Below are 19,199 nucleotides of genomic sequence, written 5' to 3' on the forward strand. Positions count from 1 at the left end.
CCACTCTTCTGCGTTACGTCCACTAAATTGCTTCCTGGTTGCATGGTGCCCGCTTTCCAATTCAGAACACTGCAGGTGATGACCTGTGAGACAATCAAGGGCATGACTGATGGATATATTTCTGTAAAATATATGTATAGAGACTAACAAGGACTGTATAATTACTGTAGACTGATAAGGACTTCGATAGCTCGAGCTGCTGTGCTCCGGAGGACTCCGGTGCTAATACCGGAGCCGTCTAAATACTTATTTGGAAAGTACTCTAATTACAATATCTACCGGAGCTTAGACAGAATACTTTCCAAGTGAAATGTAATTTGTGGATAATGTTACTTTAAGAGTATAACCTGTTAAATACCAAAATGTTACCTTAGATGAATGCAAAGATTAAAAGAGGTTCCACCGGAAAGAAAGTAATGTCCAGAGCTGATGTGGTTTTAGTCATTTCATTTGTTTGATCGAGAGAGACAAGAAATTAGATTGAACATGCAGCAATAATTATTATTTACAATTAGATCGGACCGGTCCGGAGGTCCCTCCGTACCGGTCCTAAATGGTTCTCTCCCCCTGCCCCAAGATGGGCAAGGATATATATACAGTTACAAAATGGGGTAGCCAGTACGTGGCACACTGACAGTCGTGGTAACAAATCAATATGGGATATGTAGTCTAAGAATGATTTGTAGTTACTTAACTATATTCCGGAACGACACAGAGGCTTGAAGCTCTGGCTGGCTGGCGTTGCTAAGGCAACAATCTAGGTTACGAAGGTCAAATTCCTGTACCGTTCCTAAATCAAAACAAAGCTTACAGTATGGGGTTTTTTACCAGCTAGGGTTGGCAGGGCACAATTACAGTGAACTATGCCGATTTATCATATCGAGGAGCACATGACCTCTCCACCACCAAACAACAAATCAAAATTATCGATCAACTCCATCCCAATTGGTGGCGGAAGGGTCATGGGACACGATAATATCAAATCTCAGGGGAAAAACTTACTTATTACTATGGGCCGAAATGGAACAGAATGTCAACAGGAACAATAAAAATAAAAACACAATTGACTGGGTTAGGCACATAATCCTTATTTAGATGGTACGGTGGGCAAGAGAGAGAGATTATTTTTCTCTCTTGATGATGTCTTCGGGGTTCGATACCCAGCAACCGGGGCAGCCTCCAGGCCGGCAACAGTGTTCGTTAGAGCTCGTCTTCGGGGTCCCCTCGGGACCCAGCAACAAATGTTCATTCTCACAATCAGCTCGTGGTCGGAACTGCTGCGAGAGTTCTTTGGACAGTCAATCAGCTCATGGTCAGAGCGAACTGTCTGCTTTAGTTCTTCTTTGCTCGTGGTCGGAGCCTATTCTTCGCCCCTCCCCCCCCCTGTATAGGTGACCCGACATGAACTTAGTTTCTCAATGTACAGAAAACTGGCTGGGTGTCCTATCAGTATCATAGTTCTTGGAGAGGGGAAATAGGGTATTCTGATGATGAGGCGCTCCTGCGCGATGTCGCAACAATGTCTTTGGGGATGTCCCTTCGTACCATAAAAATGTCAAATATAGAATCAAGTGGATTCTGGTGAGATTTAATGCCTAATTCAATCAACATGATGGTAAAACCAAAATAATAAAATTTTCCTATATTAAACAATTTAAAATGAAAGTGGTGAACTGTTTTAAGGGAGGAATATTCCAAATTAGGAGAAATATGATTCAACTATGCAATTTAAAATAATCCAAATATGATGAGATCGGAAAATGAATCATAATGGAATGAAATTTAGATTGTCCAAAAATGGGATAATTCAGTTTAAACAATTTATGTAATGGGCTTTCAGATCTTATTATGAAATGGAATGGCTAAAACCTTTTTTATATATTTTTTATAAAACAAATGAAATCAAAAGTAATGTAATATTTGCAATTACTTAATTGGAGATGATTAAACATGGCTTGGTAAGCAGCAATTAGCAAACAGACTACAACATGAAAACATGAAAACAAAAAATGTCTGGTGAAATGTGAGTGGAATAACTTTGTTCCATCTGGAAAACTATGAGTTATTGTTCTGGGGTATTGGGCCTAATCTAATCTGTTCTGAGCGGGGAATCGCGGATCAAGTGTAAAACCTTTGGCAAGAATGGAATTTCGAAGTCCGCAACCATCAAACGTCAGACTCAATCTCCCCCGTATTTGTGGATTTTGAAATTCTGTGTGCTTGCCTCCTTGACCACTGATTCCCCCACAGAAGTCCGTATCTGGAGATCAAAGAGAAAAAACAAACAAGATCTCTGGTGAGTGAAATGAAACCAAATTATATATCTATTCATATTCAGTCTTAACCTGCCACAATCTATATCATCGAATTTTATTGGAGGGAGAGTATGTCTAGAACAACAGGTGTTGATCTTAATACGTATTTCGAGCGAGTAGCAGGATACTTAATATTGAATAAAATGATTCCAATCAAAAATAGTAACCATAGTTATCATGAAAAGGGATAGAGGGAGAAAAAGTATGCATATTTCAGATTCAACTTCAACAGACATGTGGAGATTAATTGGCCCTAATCAACGGATAAATTAGAGACTTGTTCCACATGGTACAGACAGTTAGAGAGAGTTGTCTTCTTTTTATAGTACACAAAGAGCCAAGGATCGAGAGAGACTATGATCCCTACACGGTTGGTCGGTAGACCCCTACATTTTTACTGCGGTTGATCTGTGGACCCCTATGCGGTTGATCAACCTATGTCTGTCCTTCCTTAAGTCTTGTGGGTTCAAAAAAACAGGTTCAGAGAGAGAGAGAGTAAGACAGAGGGGGGCTGTTGACCGTTTAACTAAAACACACATGTTACATAAAGAGATATTCCTTAACTGATCTAACCAACTGCAAAAGATGGCTGCCGTATCGCTAAATCAGCTTGCTGTATCTCCCCACATTACTATATGACCACGTGTGCTCCTGCTGGGACGACTACTCCCAGGGGATACTCCTGCACACAACTGAATCACTTCACAACCGGGACGCCCGAGACGTCAAAAGTCTTAGAACGGTGAGATTCACCAGAGCAGACTGTGAATTCTGGGTCGTTAATCCAGAACTAACCGTCGTATTATCTCCTCAGAGCCCCCCACGCGAACATTCGCGGAAGTCTCCAGGGAAAGTACATTGTCATGATACCATGATGTCAAAAGGGGAATGCCAAATTATAATAATATGATGACATGAAGGATGGAGGCTAGCCAATTTTTAGCATAGAGCAGACGTTCCACAATGGAAACCTCATATCAAGTTAAATTGGCCGTCACACTCTTCATGTTTTACCGGATATGCTCTAATCTGTTCATGCTCAACAACTGCTCTCTATCCTCGTGTCGACTCAAGGAAGAGAAGCGTTCTTGAAAAGGCCGTAAAATGATAAATTTATTGCTTTCTACTCACACACTTCAAAAAAGCTATGTTCTAGTAAAAATGCGGGCAAGATATCAGAAATGCGACCTCTATTATGAACATAATAGAAAACAATACTAACTAATTTAATTCTAATATTCCAAACACTCAGACACACATACGCAGACGTTCCACAATGGAAACCTCATAACACACACGCGCTCACACAGAGACATGCAGACAGAGACAGGAAGAATGTAAAAACCCGTATCTGGCATCGCTGCCCGACACACCGCACTACACACACTCAGGGACTGGGAGGGTGGGGTGGTGGGGGGGGAAACACACAGAGAGGAGGAATACAGAGAGTGAGACAGAGGCTGAGAGGAGAAGGCGTTCGCCCCCCCCTCCCCTTTCACACAGACAGAGCACTCCTCACGCATTCCACAGATAAGAACCCTCAAACTTCTGATAGTGGCCGAAATGAAAAAGAAATAAGACTTTTTGTGGTAAAAAGAATTCAAATAAATAGAATGAACGCCTGCAGGTATCAGGGACTCCTCTGGCGATCTCCTACTTTTTTGTAACTTTAAAACAATGTGATGAGACATGAACCAGAGTTAAGCCCTAGACATGAATTACAGATCAAATTATTAACAGATTAAACAAAATTGATGACTGGAGGATTTACTTAACTTTATGGAAAGAGCAGAAGACAGGGTCGCTTCGACCAGGCAGTGCAGAGCAGATCCTTTGATGTCGTGGAGGCGAAAGGCCAGACGTGGCTTCTCGTATCCACAGACTTGAAGCTGGCATGTCTCCAAAAGGACATTATCCAAGATCTTAGATCGAACAAATGACGACGACCAGACCCCGGTCCGAGTGGAACTTTATTGATAAATAATTGTGAGGGTTTGTCCCCCAAAATAGACAATGTAATTAATTAATGTCTAATAGCCTTATGGGCTCTTAATAAATCGTGGCGACTCCGGTGGAGGAGACGCTATCTAAAAATAGACCGCATGGTGCAGCTTTTTTGTTTGTCAGAGCAGCTATCATAAATTAGACTTAAACTCTTTAAAAAAGAACGGATCGAGGACCAATTGATGGATATATTTCTGTAAAATATATGTATAGAGACTAACAAGGACTGTATAATTACTGTAGACTGATAAGGACTTCGATAGCTCGAGCTGCTGTGCTCCGGAGGACTCCGGTGCTAATACCGGAGCCGTCTAAATACTTATTTGGAAAGTACTCTAATTACAATATCTACCGGAGCTTAGACAGAATACTTTCCAAGTGAAATGTAATTTGTGGATAATGTTACTTTAAGAGTATAACCTGTTAAATACCAAAATGTTACCTTAGATGAATGCAAAGATTAAAAGAGGTTCCACCGGAAAGAAAGTAATGTCCAGAGCTGATGTGGTTTTTAGTCATTTCATTTGTTTGATCGGGAGAGACAAGAAATTAGATTGAACATGCAGCAATAATTATTATTTACAATTAGATCGGACCGGTCCCGAGGTCCCTCGGGACCTGTCCTAAATGGTTCTCTCCCCCTCGCCCCAAGATGGACGAGAGTATTTATACCGTGTTACTCAAAATGGTGTACAGAGTATACGTGGCACTGACTGCAATGGAAATGATTCAATATGGGATATGTAGTCTAAGAATGATTTGTAGTTACTTAACTATATTCCGGGACGACACAGAGGCTTGTCATGAGAGACAGCTCTGCTGCTGGCGTTGCCATGACAACAATCTACTTTTCTAGAAGGTCAAATTCCTGTACCGTTCCTAAATCATAACAAAGCTTACAGTATGGGTTTTTTTTACAGCTAGGGTTGGCAGGGCCACAATTATAGTGAACTATGCCGATTTATCATATCGAGGAGCACATGACCTCTCCTCCACCAACAACAAATCAAAATTATCGATCAATGACACCACCTTATCTTCAGCACATAATCCACCTCCACACCCTTAGATCAGCTTGCTAACAGGAAGTCTGGTCCTACCTTCCCTAGAAGACCTGTCGCCAGTGCCAGATGGGAAATATTTATGCACTATATGTAGCACTATGGAGGCTTAAAATTATCATAATTCTAACCCTTTAAGACCTGACGCCGATTCTACAAATCCCGTCTAAATCAGTAGTTTAGTAGCCTACTTTGAAAGCCTTTTTTAAAAAGTTCCAAAATAGCAGATAAACTAGCTCGCAGTTAGCGCGCGGCACAAAGGGACACTCTGTGAGCTTGTATCTGCTGACTGTTGATAGGTCTCAGTCAGTAAGGCATGACTGTCCATCTAAAACTTTAACTTTTGATACAGTATATCACCCTCGCGCTCCATTCCTTGTATGACTTCATGTTTCCTCTTTTTTTTTATATCGATTTTAGATGTTTTTTCAATATGATGAATATGTATATTGGTGACTTAATTGTTCACCTGCAGAATGCTACACAGACTACACATAGGCAGACATAGGCAGTCAACACAAATGCAACTCCTTGCAACTGCCATTTGGGATAATGGTTGGTTGCAAGTAGGCTATAGTTGCATGTTGCAATTGTGCGACTATTGGGGTGATGGCATGCATGATTGGTTTCAAAAGCGATAGGTTTGTTACTGCATGTACGCTCACCGCTGTTCTAGTGACCACATTGAATTCAGATGATGTTTCAGATCATCTGACAACTGTAGTTAGTTATAGGTGCTGTTTGCAATACAAACTGTGAAATTCCAATACGTTTCACCCGTGTGACTGACTGTGAATTAATTAATTATGCGACTGTGTGAGGGACTCCCCCTTTCTTCTACCATGAATTTCATTTGTAAAAATGTTAGATTTCCTTCCTGGGGGGGGGGGGGGGCATGTTATGTGTAATAATATATGTATTTGGGTTACAGTGGTGGTCGTGTTCCTAAATGTAGGTCACAGTAAAGGTGGAGCAACAGGTGCAGTAACCAATGTTTGCGTGCATGCCCCCTGGATGATACGGAACTGTATATGATCATATTGCCAAGGATAGATTCAATGTTACCATGCAGCTGCATTCATCAGATGCATGGCTCCTAGCCAATTGATGACAACAATAAAGTGAGCCATATTTCTTCCATTACAACACTGTATCCTGCGAATTATGTCCTGTGGGTGTGTATCGGGCCTATACACACTGGGGGGGGGGGGGGGGGGTGGAGTGCGGGTACATTGACAAAGATGAATTCTATGACAACTTACAACGTTGGCAGACAACTCTTAGCAAGATCAGAGTAAATGCATACTGTAAATAGAGTGCAAACATAATTAAATGCTACAAAACTGTCTATGGGAGCTGAGGTATTCCTATAAGAAAAGGAGAGACAGCGAGCTCCATCCTCGACTGCGACGAGTAGTCTCGACCTTTGACCTTTGTCATAACCTGCCTCGACGTACGGAGCGTTCGCCTCGACCTGCGCGTGATTGGTTGATGTTTCAGCAGGATATGTCCTATCTTCACTGTTTCTGTTGTATCAGACACTAAAAACTCACCTTTTTTGCAAGCCTATGAAAACGTTTGATGTGGCTGCATGCATGGTGGCTTTCCCATTAGTTTATAGGCACGCATTTGCATTTTTCCAACGCGTATATACAGTAGCTGTTCAGTCCGTCATCACTTTCCCAGGCCTGTGCGTGCCCCGTCCCTCCCCAAGCCTGGCTGGTTTAGAAAAGCTGGCCTATATCCAGTCACTCTGTTCGAGTGTCAAACTGAAACGGTGTTGTGGGATTTAGTGACAAATGATCCGCACTGTACTGTACAGTACATAGCCTGCGAGTTGGTTCAGTCAGCATACACTCGAGAGGTTAACACGCCATGTGGGTGTATACAGTGTTCTGCATGTCCCATATGTCATACGTTGACTTTAAGCTCACCTAAGTCTGTGCTCTTTCTGCGTTCCTTGTTCCTTCTGCATATGCGCTGTTTGTTCCCACTGCCATAAAATGTGCTGAGCAGGAAGAAAAATGCAACAGAGACTGAATGCCAAGATAAAAATATATCCACATTTCAAATTATATCATAACATTTTGGTTCATTCTATTCGTGAGTTATCTGACTGATACAGGCAACATAGCATTTACAAGAAACAAAAATGCGATCAGTTCAGACCAAATCATTGGACTTATTGCTTGTATTTCAATTACAGCTGGTGGGTGCTGTATAATTGTATAGCTGCCGTGCTGACATCAATTCTCTGGATATTGAAATGATTTACGACTGATTTATCTAGAGGGAGAGTGAGAGCCATTGCTTTACTTTAAAAATAAAGTCCATAGTGGGAAAATAAGTTTGTTCATGGGTGACCATAGTATCTACACGGCCTAACTTCTGTTAGGTTCAAATGTGTATAAAACAGAAATCAAAAGATTATGGGGCCTCAATCAGTTACCGATATGTCCCCATAGTAATGCCTTCTAGTTTCTATTAGATAGTAGTATTGTAGGACTATATAACAGTTTGTCAGATTATCACATGGCCGGCTCACAATGGTCCATCAGTCATTTTACAGACGCCACAGCGAAATCCTTTGTTAATTTAACTTAAATAAACATGTAAACATGGACTCTTATGGTAATTTGTGTCAGACACAACAAATGTTCCTGCAGAACCTCTCCATCTTCATCCATGGCTGTCATGATCCTTATACATTCTGTTCCTACATGCAAATCCACACCTGAGACTAAAGTCCTAGACTAGAGGTAGAGAGTCTGACTGCATTCTCTGTTCTTAACTTCTTCTATACCCAGAACTCTATTGTTACCATCATCCTATAGAAACAGACATATTTATGGCTGTTATGAACACTCACAACGCCGTTACAGGATACCCATGAATAGTGCAACGATACTGTACATAACTTTGATAACATAAACAACACCGTGGTGTACAGGGGACTACAGTACAATATTTGACTCAGGTGGTGGTTGGGACATGCTGGTTATTGGGAAATCTGGGACAACTCACGAACGGCCAGTCCAGTGTGCGTGCATGCGTGCGTGCGTGCGTGCGTGCGTGCGTGCGTGCGTGTGTGTGTGTGTCTGTTGTTAAAAACAATGGCATTATGGCGAACAATTACCACACTTTAATCGATAGATCACTGATTGATTGATATATGAGAGGCGAATGAATTAGCAGAAACTAAATAGAAACTGACTAGAAATTGGAATTCCTTTATTAAGATTATTCTTTGGTAAAGTTGGATTGGATTCATGGGTCAACAGGGGTATACAACACAATTTGGTTTACAACGCAATTTGAAAACTGGGATATGACAACAATCAATTAATACATACATGAAATTACATTTAATGGTCTCTATAATAGGCTATTAAGTGTCTTTTAATCCTTGCTTCTTGCAAGAGGTTAGAAGCATGCTGGACCGCGGAGTGGATATTCTTTAGACTTTATTGTACCCAAGGGGAAATTCATACCAAAACACCTTATCTTGCATAGTTAGTAACAGTAATGTTTATAAAACGGGAGAAAAACTAGTTTTAGTCTCAGGTAGACTACTGCAGTACAGTTATGGTAATCTGACCCAGCTAATATGGCAGCCACAATGATGTACTGTATATGGCCCCATGCAGGCCAATGCGGCATCTGTATTTACTGTATGTCAATGATGACAAACAGCACTGCGGCCAGGCTTTTCCCAAAGCGAGCCAGTGGCAGTGGGGCATGGTCTAGGCGCCGCCTGTGAGCGGGGCAACCGAGATTGGCTCTGCATGCAAACTTATATCCGCAAACTTATATAAACTCCGGCAAGTCAGCCTGGTACAGTAATTAGGACATGGTAATTACGGGTGTGTTCTTAAGTGACACACTATCCTGTTGTTCTTTCTGTTACAGTGAGGCTGGGTCCTGACAAAGGGTCACACGCTGAGAGAGAGAGAGAGAGAGAGAGAGAGAGAGAGAGCTTGTTCATACATTGTGAGTTTCAGTGCGGAAAGCAAAGGTCTGTAGTCTCCTTACACACCAGGAGCGATTGACAGACAATCCTTCTGCTCGTGCTCGTGGAGATATACTTAGCAACACATGTCGCTTGCAGCATCCGTCCCAGGCATAGCAGACAGGCAGACAGACATGGTAACAAAAACTAGCCCTGGCCCAGTTTGTTCAGTTGTGATGACCACCAGCTCTCATCAAATTAGAAAAGTTTCTTCATTGCAACAGGTCTTTGCTGATGTGTTTTCCGACGTGTCATGCCTTACATAGTGCCATCTAGCATTGCCAATTAAAAATGTCAATCATGCACCTTTGCTATACCTTCAGGAAGGAGATATGGTGTACCAGCAGCATACAATAAGGTCAGACTAAAGAGGTCCTTTGTCCACTAGTCGACCTTAATCAGGAGTTGTAGTATCCACGGGGTAATCTAAGCGGTGGATATTGCTCTTGTCTTCATGTCTTTATGTACTTGTAAATTGTCTTGTTCTTTGTGTTATGTAAAATGTGTGTATATATGTTCTGCATACTTGGCTGCTGGGTCGCAAGACAAATTTCAGTGTGAACTGACAATAAAGTACTAGGCTATATCATATCATATCATATCACCTTATGTTTATTGGACTACATTTTAAGTGCCTTGCTGGTATTTGACTTTTTCCTTTCTTCTCTATTCTCTCATTCTTGTTAAGTCCTATTTATACGGCGGTTTTAGGTGATGAAAATTGGAGTATGAATAGGCCTTCATTTACTCTTCCTATGCAGATCCCACTGACTTTTTATCATGCTTTCTTCTTTTATTGTTGTTGTAATTTTGTTGTGAAACATTGTAGTAACTCTGCAACACTTTATTGGTCAACCTTTTGTGTTTTTAAATGTGCTTTATACATAAAATTGACTCGACTTGCAAAGTTGAGCAAAGACAATTTCACCCATACTGTTCACACCTGTAATCATGTGATGTGACAATAAAGATGATTCTAATGTGCAAGTCTGATGGGTCACTCTGCTATATGGTCCTGCGTGGACTATCACAAAGATAACCAGGTGTCTAAATGTGAGAAAATAAACATTCAAATTTCAAGGACCCCTCTAAGTTTTATATGCTATATGCATTACTTAATTAGGCCACGGACACCTGTAACGAACCACTTGCACTGCCTTGCATTTAAAATATAGAACTATGCGTAATTTCCCATAAGAATAAGGCCCAGCAGATGGCCCAATTAACATATTGCCAACAAAAACCAGCCAATGGATTTCCAAAGATAGGCTACTATAATGCACTGGACGTTTGCCTAATTTTATATTGCCATATTTGGGTCGTTTAACTGTTTTCAAACTGTACAGTGTTTTGCTTGAAAGCTTTGCATTTGAATTCGTCTTTTATAGTCTCTGCTTTTGTGAAGCTTTTATTTTGAAACTGAGAAACAGGAAGCAGGAAGCAGCACTCTATGCCATACTTTTAGCGTGTCTTCTGAAAAGTTGAGAGGAGCAAACTTCAAGAATGAATGAAAACAAAGCATGTCCATGTTCAAAGCAGGTACATTTCAACTTTGGTAAAGAGAAATACATAATACAAATAACTGTATTTGTTTGTTAAAGAGAGATTAACTACAATTACATTCCATTATTGTTGGTTTAAGAAGCTACAGTAAAATATATGTTCTTTGTGAATAAGATCTATTTCATGTTGCAGCTATAGTACTCATTGTCATTGGTTTAAAAATGCTGAGCATTGTAATTCACAGTTTCAAATGTTTCTTTATTTGTCACTTTGTATTCATACAGGTATACAGTATTTAGACTATTTCAGTATGGTTTTGCTATTGTGTTAGCCAGCAGCCATTTTTGTAATATTATCGTATTATTATTAATATTATCACTCCAAGAGTGTTCAAATGCATGGAACCAAATGGATTTCCATTGTTATTCCATTTGTACACCCTAAAACTATCAATCCTTTAGCTGGGGACCCCCAGGAATCCCATCAAGCCTGGACGTCCCCGGATCCCAGGGAGCTGACAGTCGGACTTAAAAGGCTCTACAACTCACAGGCGCACCTGCAGCAAATCAGGTAATAAGAGCAAGGTATAATTACTATAGGATGTATATTGTATTAGTGACCTAATCATGTTCGGTTGCAGTGAGGAAAAGTGTTACTTGGTGACGGCTTGGTGACGGTTTATATTTCCTCCATTTCCATGTTGCCCTATGGTGGACATGTCTGCCATTGGTCATACAAAATTAGATGAAATTGCTATTACCAGAAACACATAAAGAGACATCCCTGAATGATGATAACAGGCCTGTAACTCTGAGCAAATAAAACATTTGAGAACCTGCACTAGTACTCGTTGGACTCCTAGTATAGTAAATATAAGTATATCAGACATATTCTGAAAAAAACATGGAGACTGACATTCAGTAATTGCGTGTTATGATCAAAATAAGAAAATCTAAAATGTACCATGGACAAGACCAGGTCTTTGCCACGGACATGTTTGTCTGTATACGGACATATTGATATATTTCTTCCTTTTTTTGAGGGGCGCTATAGCCCCTATATTCAGCTATTAGTGTAGATTTTCGTCTTACACAAACATTAAATTCCCATTGACAATGAATGGAGAATGTACGTCATATGTATCTGAGCAAATAGACGTTACGTCATGATGTACGATGATAAGAGCGCCCCTCACTTCAGGTGTGATTTTTTTGAAACGCACAAACTATTTGCATCTTAATCCATGTCCTAGCACCGTCCTAGACTAATATGTATACTGCTGTATATAATGCATAATGCATATATATATAATACAGCGGCTGCTTTGCTCACGCACGTTTATATCTTATCTCAGTACTAATATATATATATATATATATATATATATATATATATATATATAGTGTGTGAAAATAGCTAAGAGACCCTTCGGCTGTACAGTTTCTACCAAAAGCTTGTAAATAGCTAAGAAACCTTTCGCTTGTACCGTTTGTAGCAAAAGTAAATATCTAAAGCCCAAACCACACCAAAGGGTCGGGTTGGGACAACACGGTTTTTAAGGTAAACCACAACAATGCAACTCATTGTGTTGCAAGGAGTTGCATTGGTGTGGTTTGCCTTAAAAACCGTTTTGTCCCAACACGACCCTTTGGTGTGGTTTGGGCTTAAGACCCACACAGAAGAAAACCCTTTACCTGTACTTTTTGTGGTAAAAGCGCTCAAACTCTATTTATTTTCCTGCCTGGATCTCCTTACCCTCTCTTCTTCCCTTTCTTAGTTTGTGACACAATGGAGACTGGTTTTGAGTCATCCTCGCTTGGCGTTCCAGCCTCATGTCACCCTGTTATGTAATCAGGCGGTCACAGAGGCCCTTTTCTGTACCTGTGCCTGGAGGGAAGCAGGGTAAAAGATGGTGATGGAGTTGGGTGTGTGATGCCCTCCTGTTCAGCTGAGATTGCAGTGCCAGTCAGTGCGTGTAATGGCTTTATTGTTTTGTTCTGTGAGGTTGGGTGTGTGTCTTCATGTGGGACTGGAGAGACCAATTATCTTGGCAACGGTGTTGGTTGCGAACGCAGTGAGCACTTACTATGAGACCTAGCAGATCATGTCTGTCTGTCTGTGTGTCTGTCTGTCTGTCTGTGTGTCTGTCCCGCTATCCAAATATGGAGTGTGTTGCATCAGCAATCACTCAGCTCCATATATGGGCACAAAAGGGGCCAGGTCCACTCAGCTCCATATATGGGCACAAAAGGGGCACCATATAAGGAGTCCCCAAAGCAGCTATACGTCCAAAACCCAAATATGTACGAGCTGCGTTTGCTTCCCGCGTTTGCTTCCCGCGTTTGCTCGTCTTACTCGTAGTAAGTGCTCACTGCGTTCGCAAAAACCCATTCAGGAAGGGAAGCATTATGTTATACTTTAGCTATTGAAAAATAGCAGATCTACAAGCTCATAGCGTGGAACAGAGTTACACTACGCCGCACTATGAACTTGAAGATCTGCTATTTAAAAGGTTGAGCACCACTGACATAGAAACATAGGTTACTCAGAAAGAATCGGCCTCGGGTCTAAATGGGTTAAGACATTCCAAGGTGTATGCATGCGTTCAGATTTATTTGTAACATGCATTTACCATCGTTTTCTGCCCGAGAACCTCATTTTACACTCATTCGAGGGTTTATATGAATCGCATACGGTATATTAATGTAGTAATTACCAGGTTGAGAGTGAGTGTAATTGTTACTGGCAGTCTTAGTTCAATGTACTGTCAAAGTGTCGGTCACCACCCATATGCCATTACCCCAGGAAGGTTAAAAGATGTTCATAGTTATTTCCAAACATTGTACATTACTATATCTCTAACATCATTTTCTGTCCAGTTTCCTGAAGCTGTACACCACCATGCCAGTGGCTAAGCTGGCAGGGTTCCTGGACATGACGGAGCAGGAGTTCCGCATCCAGCTCCTGGTCTTCAAACATAAGATGAAGAACCTGGTGTGGACCAGTGGCATCTCCGCATTAGACGGAGAGTTCCAATCGGCCTCCGAGGTCGACTTTTACATTGACAAGGTGAGCAGTGAGTCAGTGTTGTTTTCGTCGACTAATACTATGACGAAAAATGTTTTCCGACTACCTTTTTCCACTGAGGAAAACTAAATGAAAACTAAGCTACGATGTCTAGACTAAAATGTTCGGAAGGGACTTGTGGAAAAGAGATCCAGTATAAATAATTTTACAATTAGTTGCATGCTGAAAATAGCCGATCTACAAGCTCACATCAAGGCTGAGACTAAATCAACTGTAGATTTAGTTGACTAAAATCTTATGATATTTAAAACATTCCAGGTGACTAAAATGTGACTAAAACTAAATGAAAACTATTCAAGAGACTATGACTAAAACTAAAATCTAAATCTGCTGCCAAAAACAACACTAGTTTACTCAGAACTCAAAATTGATAAGACATGGGGCACCATGTAAATGGTAGCTTCGGTACTGTTAACTACCTTGTGGTATTTAATTGGTGGATATTGCTCAGCTAGTGTGGCACGGTAAATATTGATTGCGAACGCAGTGATTGCGAATGCAGTGAGCACTTACTATGAGACCTAGCAGATCATGTCTGTGTGTGTGTCTGTCCTGCTATCCAAATATGGAGTGTGTTGCATCAGCAATCACTCAGCTCCATATATGGGCACAAAAGGGGCCAGGTCCACTCAGCTCCATATATGGGCACAAAAGGGGCCAGGTCCACATATACAGTAACAGCGGGACAGACAGACAGACAGACATGATCTGCAGGGTCTCAGCTGCGTTCGCTTCCCGCGTTTGCGCGTCTTACTGGTTATTATGCCTGTGAGTTTGGCCCGGTTAGTAACGGATAACATGTTGAAGCAGCATGTGGAATAGTACAGTATATAGGATGTGCTGAATAGGGCATAGCAGTGGTGCCCCTGTTGTGGTGTCACCAATATAAAACTAATGGCATGTATTCTTCCCATAGAGATTCACGGAAATATTATTTATACACATTATTTTAAGTCTGGAACCAAGCCATCCAGGCTCCTGGTGAATCATGACCATAACACATTAATTAATTAATTAATTTGATTATGTGCCGACATATTTAATACAATTTAGTTAGCCAGGGTTGAAATACGGACTGAAATCGATGAATTACGTACAGAGATCTCTTGCTGTGGCTGATGGTCTTTCATTTGCACAGAATGCACATCATTGCAGTCATCCGAAATTCGGCCACCATTGTTTTCCTCGCCCCCCCTAGTGGCTAGAACGTCTGGGAACTCAGATTAGGACACCATGGGTTTTGCCAAAGCCTTGATATGATGTGACAAGCTTGGACTGGAATTGAGAACGGGTTTCACATTATCATTGGATAGGATAGGATAGAATAACACTTTATTAATCCCCCACGGGTGAAACTCAGGGTGTTCCAGAGCAAAGAGCAAACACTGCACAATAAACACAGCAATACACCATACAAAAGATATGGCAATGAAATGCACTTGCTCAGAAAACACACCCAGACGCACCCACACACACATATACACGATCCATCTCCTTCCTGCTTTATCCGGGGTCGGGTTGCGGAGTCAGCCGTTCCAGCATTGAATCCCAGACTTCTCTTTCCCGGGCCCGGACCACATCAGCCAGTTCTGACTGGGAAATCCTCCATCTCCGTCTGTGCATGGGCAGCTTGTTATGTCAATTCAACCTTTGTCAAGTCCCCTGGTTGTGCCCCTCCTCGCACCCATTGGTCGCCGTTTCATGGTTGGACTAAAATCCATCCACTACCATTGAAATATGGTGTTTTACAGTTGCTTTGTATTGATATTCTGTGAAAACAGCATGGTTGTGACTCGGTCATTTCTCAACCGTTTCGGACTGGCTGTAGTGGGGCTGCATCAGGAGGGCGTTAATTGGGCCACCAAGTATAGTAGAAGACACAGATATACTGCAGAGCTCTAAGAATGCATGTAGAGCTCTGTGATCACCAGAGACCGTTCGGGATAACAGACTAGTAGACTACAAGCATTTGAAGAGCTTCAAAGTCAGCTGCACCTGTGACTGACGAAGACCACAGAAGCAGGGAGCAATAGAGTGTCGCCTTTCATAGCCCGGAAGAGAATTTCCCATTAATTTCCCCCATAGACTTTTCAGAAATTATTTATTTAAGTACCTTTATTGCCATGATTTGTCAGGAGCCGAGTTGGCTTTGTCCAAGGCTTAAACTAAATATTTTGGGCCAAACAAATAATTAGAAAGAAGAAAAAAGGACAGGGTACCGTACAACACCTTTTCTTTCTTTTTTTCCCTTACCGGTATAATGGCGTTGCGGTCTGGAATCCTTGTATCTCCAAAACTATTTCATAAAATGGAAAAGATTTCCTGATGGATCCAATGTGCTTAAATATTCATAAAACCGACAGACAGACTGGAACACTCACCTCCCAACAATTTTCAGATGGGCTATTTTCACTACTTTTGCACAACCCTGCCTTACGACGAAGTAGGCCAAATGTATTCATGGATAAAGTAGACGTATGGAGAAACAAGGTTTCTACCAGTGAAGATAAACAGTATAATATAATAAGTAATACGGTAGGCTATATCCTATATTGGCTATAGTCGTGGGCGGCGCTGTGCGGGCCCGGCCAGCGGACCACCACCATCACTATCACTCAGACTATAACCCTCATGTCACTATGACAAGGACTGACTATATGGGCATGGCCATATATGGGCATATATACTAATGACATCAGGGTTCTCCATATAAGCCTGTGTGAGGGCTGGAAACTCAAAGTGACCCGAACTCTAGATGTGACTTCTCCAGGCTGACTGTCTTCCCTTTGAGTGAGTGAGCCTCCAATCAACCACTGCAGCAGTGGGATAAAGTGTGACGGTGGTTTTTAGGAGAAGAGGACGGATTGCATCTGATCTGATCGGAAACATCAACAGGTCATCAGAACATCACGCAAAACATCGTGCAGGAGAGGAGAGACATCCTACGTGCAGAACCACATAGAGGATGTTGTCAAGTCTCAGTGAGTTGTTCTGGCAGGACTGGATATGGTTTCCTACTGGGTTTGGCTGGGCTGATCTGCAGGACCATGATGGTAAGGTGTTTCCTAAAGCAGGAGACCTGTGGGCCACCATCCCCGTCGCTCTGTCTTTCCTGGTCATCAGACAGATATTTGAGAGCGTGGTTGCTCTTCCACTTGCTAAACTACTTGGGGTGAAGGACAACCAGCGTGTCAGATTAATCGCAAATCCCACACTGGAGTCCTCATTCTTGAATTTATCGAAACATCAATCAAAGAGCTGTTTGGAGAGTCTAAGCAAGCAGACAGGCTGGTCAGTACGACAGATCCAGAGATGGTTCAGGAGTCGGAGAAACCTGGACCGACCAAGCAAACTCATGAAGTTCCGTGAAGCCAGTTGGAGATTTACATTTTACCTTGTTGCTTTCTTTGCTGGCCTGGCAGTACTTATTGATAAACCATGGTTCCACGATATAAAGATGATGTGGCAAGACTTTCCTAAAATGCCGCTGATTACTTCCCAGTACTGGTATTACATGCTTGAACTGGGATTTTACATGTCACTGGTGTTAAGTGTGGCGACGGATGTGAAACGCAAAGATTTCAAGGAACAGATAGTTCACCACGTAGCCACCATTCTCCTCATCAGCTTCTCCTGGTTGGTGAACTACATCCGGATAGGGACTTTAATCATGCTGCTGCACGATGCGTCAGACTATCTGATGGAGTCTGCCAAGATGTTCAACTACGCAGGCCGTCGGAAAACCGCAGAGTTGCTCTTCGCCTTGTTCGCAGTCGTGTTCATCACCACGCGCCTCGTGTTCCTCCCATTCTGGATCATGCACACGACGTGGGTTTATCCCCTGACGCTGTACCCGCCCTTCTTCGGTTTGTACTTCTTCAACGGCCTGTTGGTTGTGCTGCTGTTTCTGCACATGTTCTGGGCTGTCCTGATCCTGCGCATGGCCGTCAAGTTACTTCCAGGCAACGATAATGCTGAAGACGTGCGGAGTGACAAAGACGAGACGGAGTCTGAAGATGAGGATACGACGGAAACCTCCAAAAAAGGCCACGTGCATAGCGAGATAGAAAGATGGGCTGATCGTCCCCTGCGGAGAGAGAGGTGTCAGGAATGAAAACAGAACCCTCACATGTGGCCTGAAGGTGGCCAAAGGTTCTAGACTGACCTACAGTATGTAAAGACTACAGTAGGAGACAGCCCACATGCATGCATGTGCGCACGCACACGCACACGCACAGGTCTTCTTTCCCCCGTAGGTCACAGATTAAAACGAGGGGGAGGGACTGAGAGACTGTTATGAAGCCATGCTATAACTGTGTATAAATATTCATATTTAAGTGCCTTAGCTGGCATGACTTCCCGTCCCAGGTTCTCATTCTCTCCTCCTATTGGTCTCTAGTGAGACTAATACACTTTCCCGTTCTCTGTTCTTGGTTATCAATAGTGCAGTTAAGTGTTTGTCTTTTTTATTTTTATTTTATTTTATTGTATAGTTTTTGATTACTTTTGAATATTATTTGCAGTATTGAAAAGGTAATCTGGGGACCCCCCTGGGTTGAGAACCACTGCCACTGTCTCCTTTCTGCACAAAGGAGCAGTGCTCTGCTCTGAGCATTCCCAATCTGTCCTAAGGGAGATGTCAGCCGCCCTCCTGAGAAAACCCATTCTGTCCGGCCGCTTGTATGCACCATGTTGTTCTTTGTACCCAAACACAATAACTACAACAATGAATTATAGTCGCCCGTGAGCATGCGCGCACTCTCACTCGCAACTCTCTCTCTCCCTCTCTTGGGGGTCAGGGTTGTGGTGGGGTGGGGAGCGGTCAAACTCTCCCCGTATTGTATCAAAAACAATAGAATTGTTCTGTTTGTCAAGAACAGAACAATTGTAATCGATGCAAAATATATTGCATATATTACTTACTAAATAAAAAGTCACCCAGCCACAGTAAGGCCGTATGTGGCTTGGCAATGTTTTGGAATGCTAGGTTCATGTGATCATGACCATTGTTTTAGTTTTTTTACGCTGATTAAAGAGCATTATACTGTAAGTTCAAATGATGTGTCTAAAATCTTAAAATAGTAAAAAGATATACTTATTTGAACGTTCAAACTCAAATCAAGGAGCTGACAAAAAGGCCATAAAAGATCTGTGCTGTCTCACACCTCTCAAAGCAGCAGTTTCAAGACTAATTATTAAGTATTTTGTGATCCTAAAACT

The 19,199-nt window shown here is 41.9% G+C and overlaps 2 protein-coding genes across 2 annotated transcripts in view; both read left to right on the plus strand.

The window, feature by feature from the left end:
- Positions 1–16,773, plus strand: part of fndc7a (fibronectin type III domain containing 7a) — a gene marked incomplete at both ends in the record, with an annotated part of 38,097 nt that extends 21,324 nt beyond the window's left edge. Inside the window, 3 exons of the mRNA XM_080779020.1 lie at positions 11,354–11,462; positions 13,772–13,961; positions 16,750–16,773. Coding sequence (XP_080635146.1) covers positions 11,354–11,462; positions 13,772–13,961; positions 16,750–16,773 — 323 coding nt within the window. The remainder of the gene's footprint in view (positions 1–11,353; positions 11,463–13,771; positions 13,962–16,749) is intronic.
- A 171-nt stretch (positions 16,774–16,944) lies between these two features.
- Positions 16,945–18,093, plus strand: LOC308326213 (ceramide synthase 2-like; the record flags this gene model as incomplete). Its single annotated transcript, XM_080779021.1, has 1 exon — positions 16,945–18,093. One exon carries the CDS (start codon positions 16,945–16,947, stop codon positions 18,091–18,093), a length of 1,149 nt encoding a protein of 382 aa, XP_080635147.1.
- Positions 18,094–19,199: the final 1,106 nt, after the last annotated feature.

Source organism: Protomyctophum bolini, assembly GCF_963924005.1.
Source record: "Protomyctophum bolini genome assembly, chromosome: 12".
NCBI lineage: Eukaryota > Metazoa > Chordata > Actinopteri > Myctophiformes > Myctophidae > Protomyctophum > Protomyctophum bolini.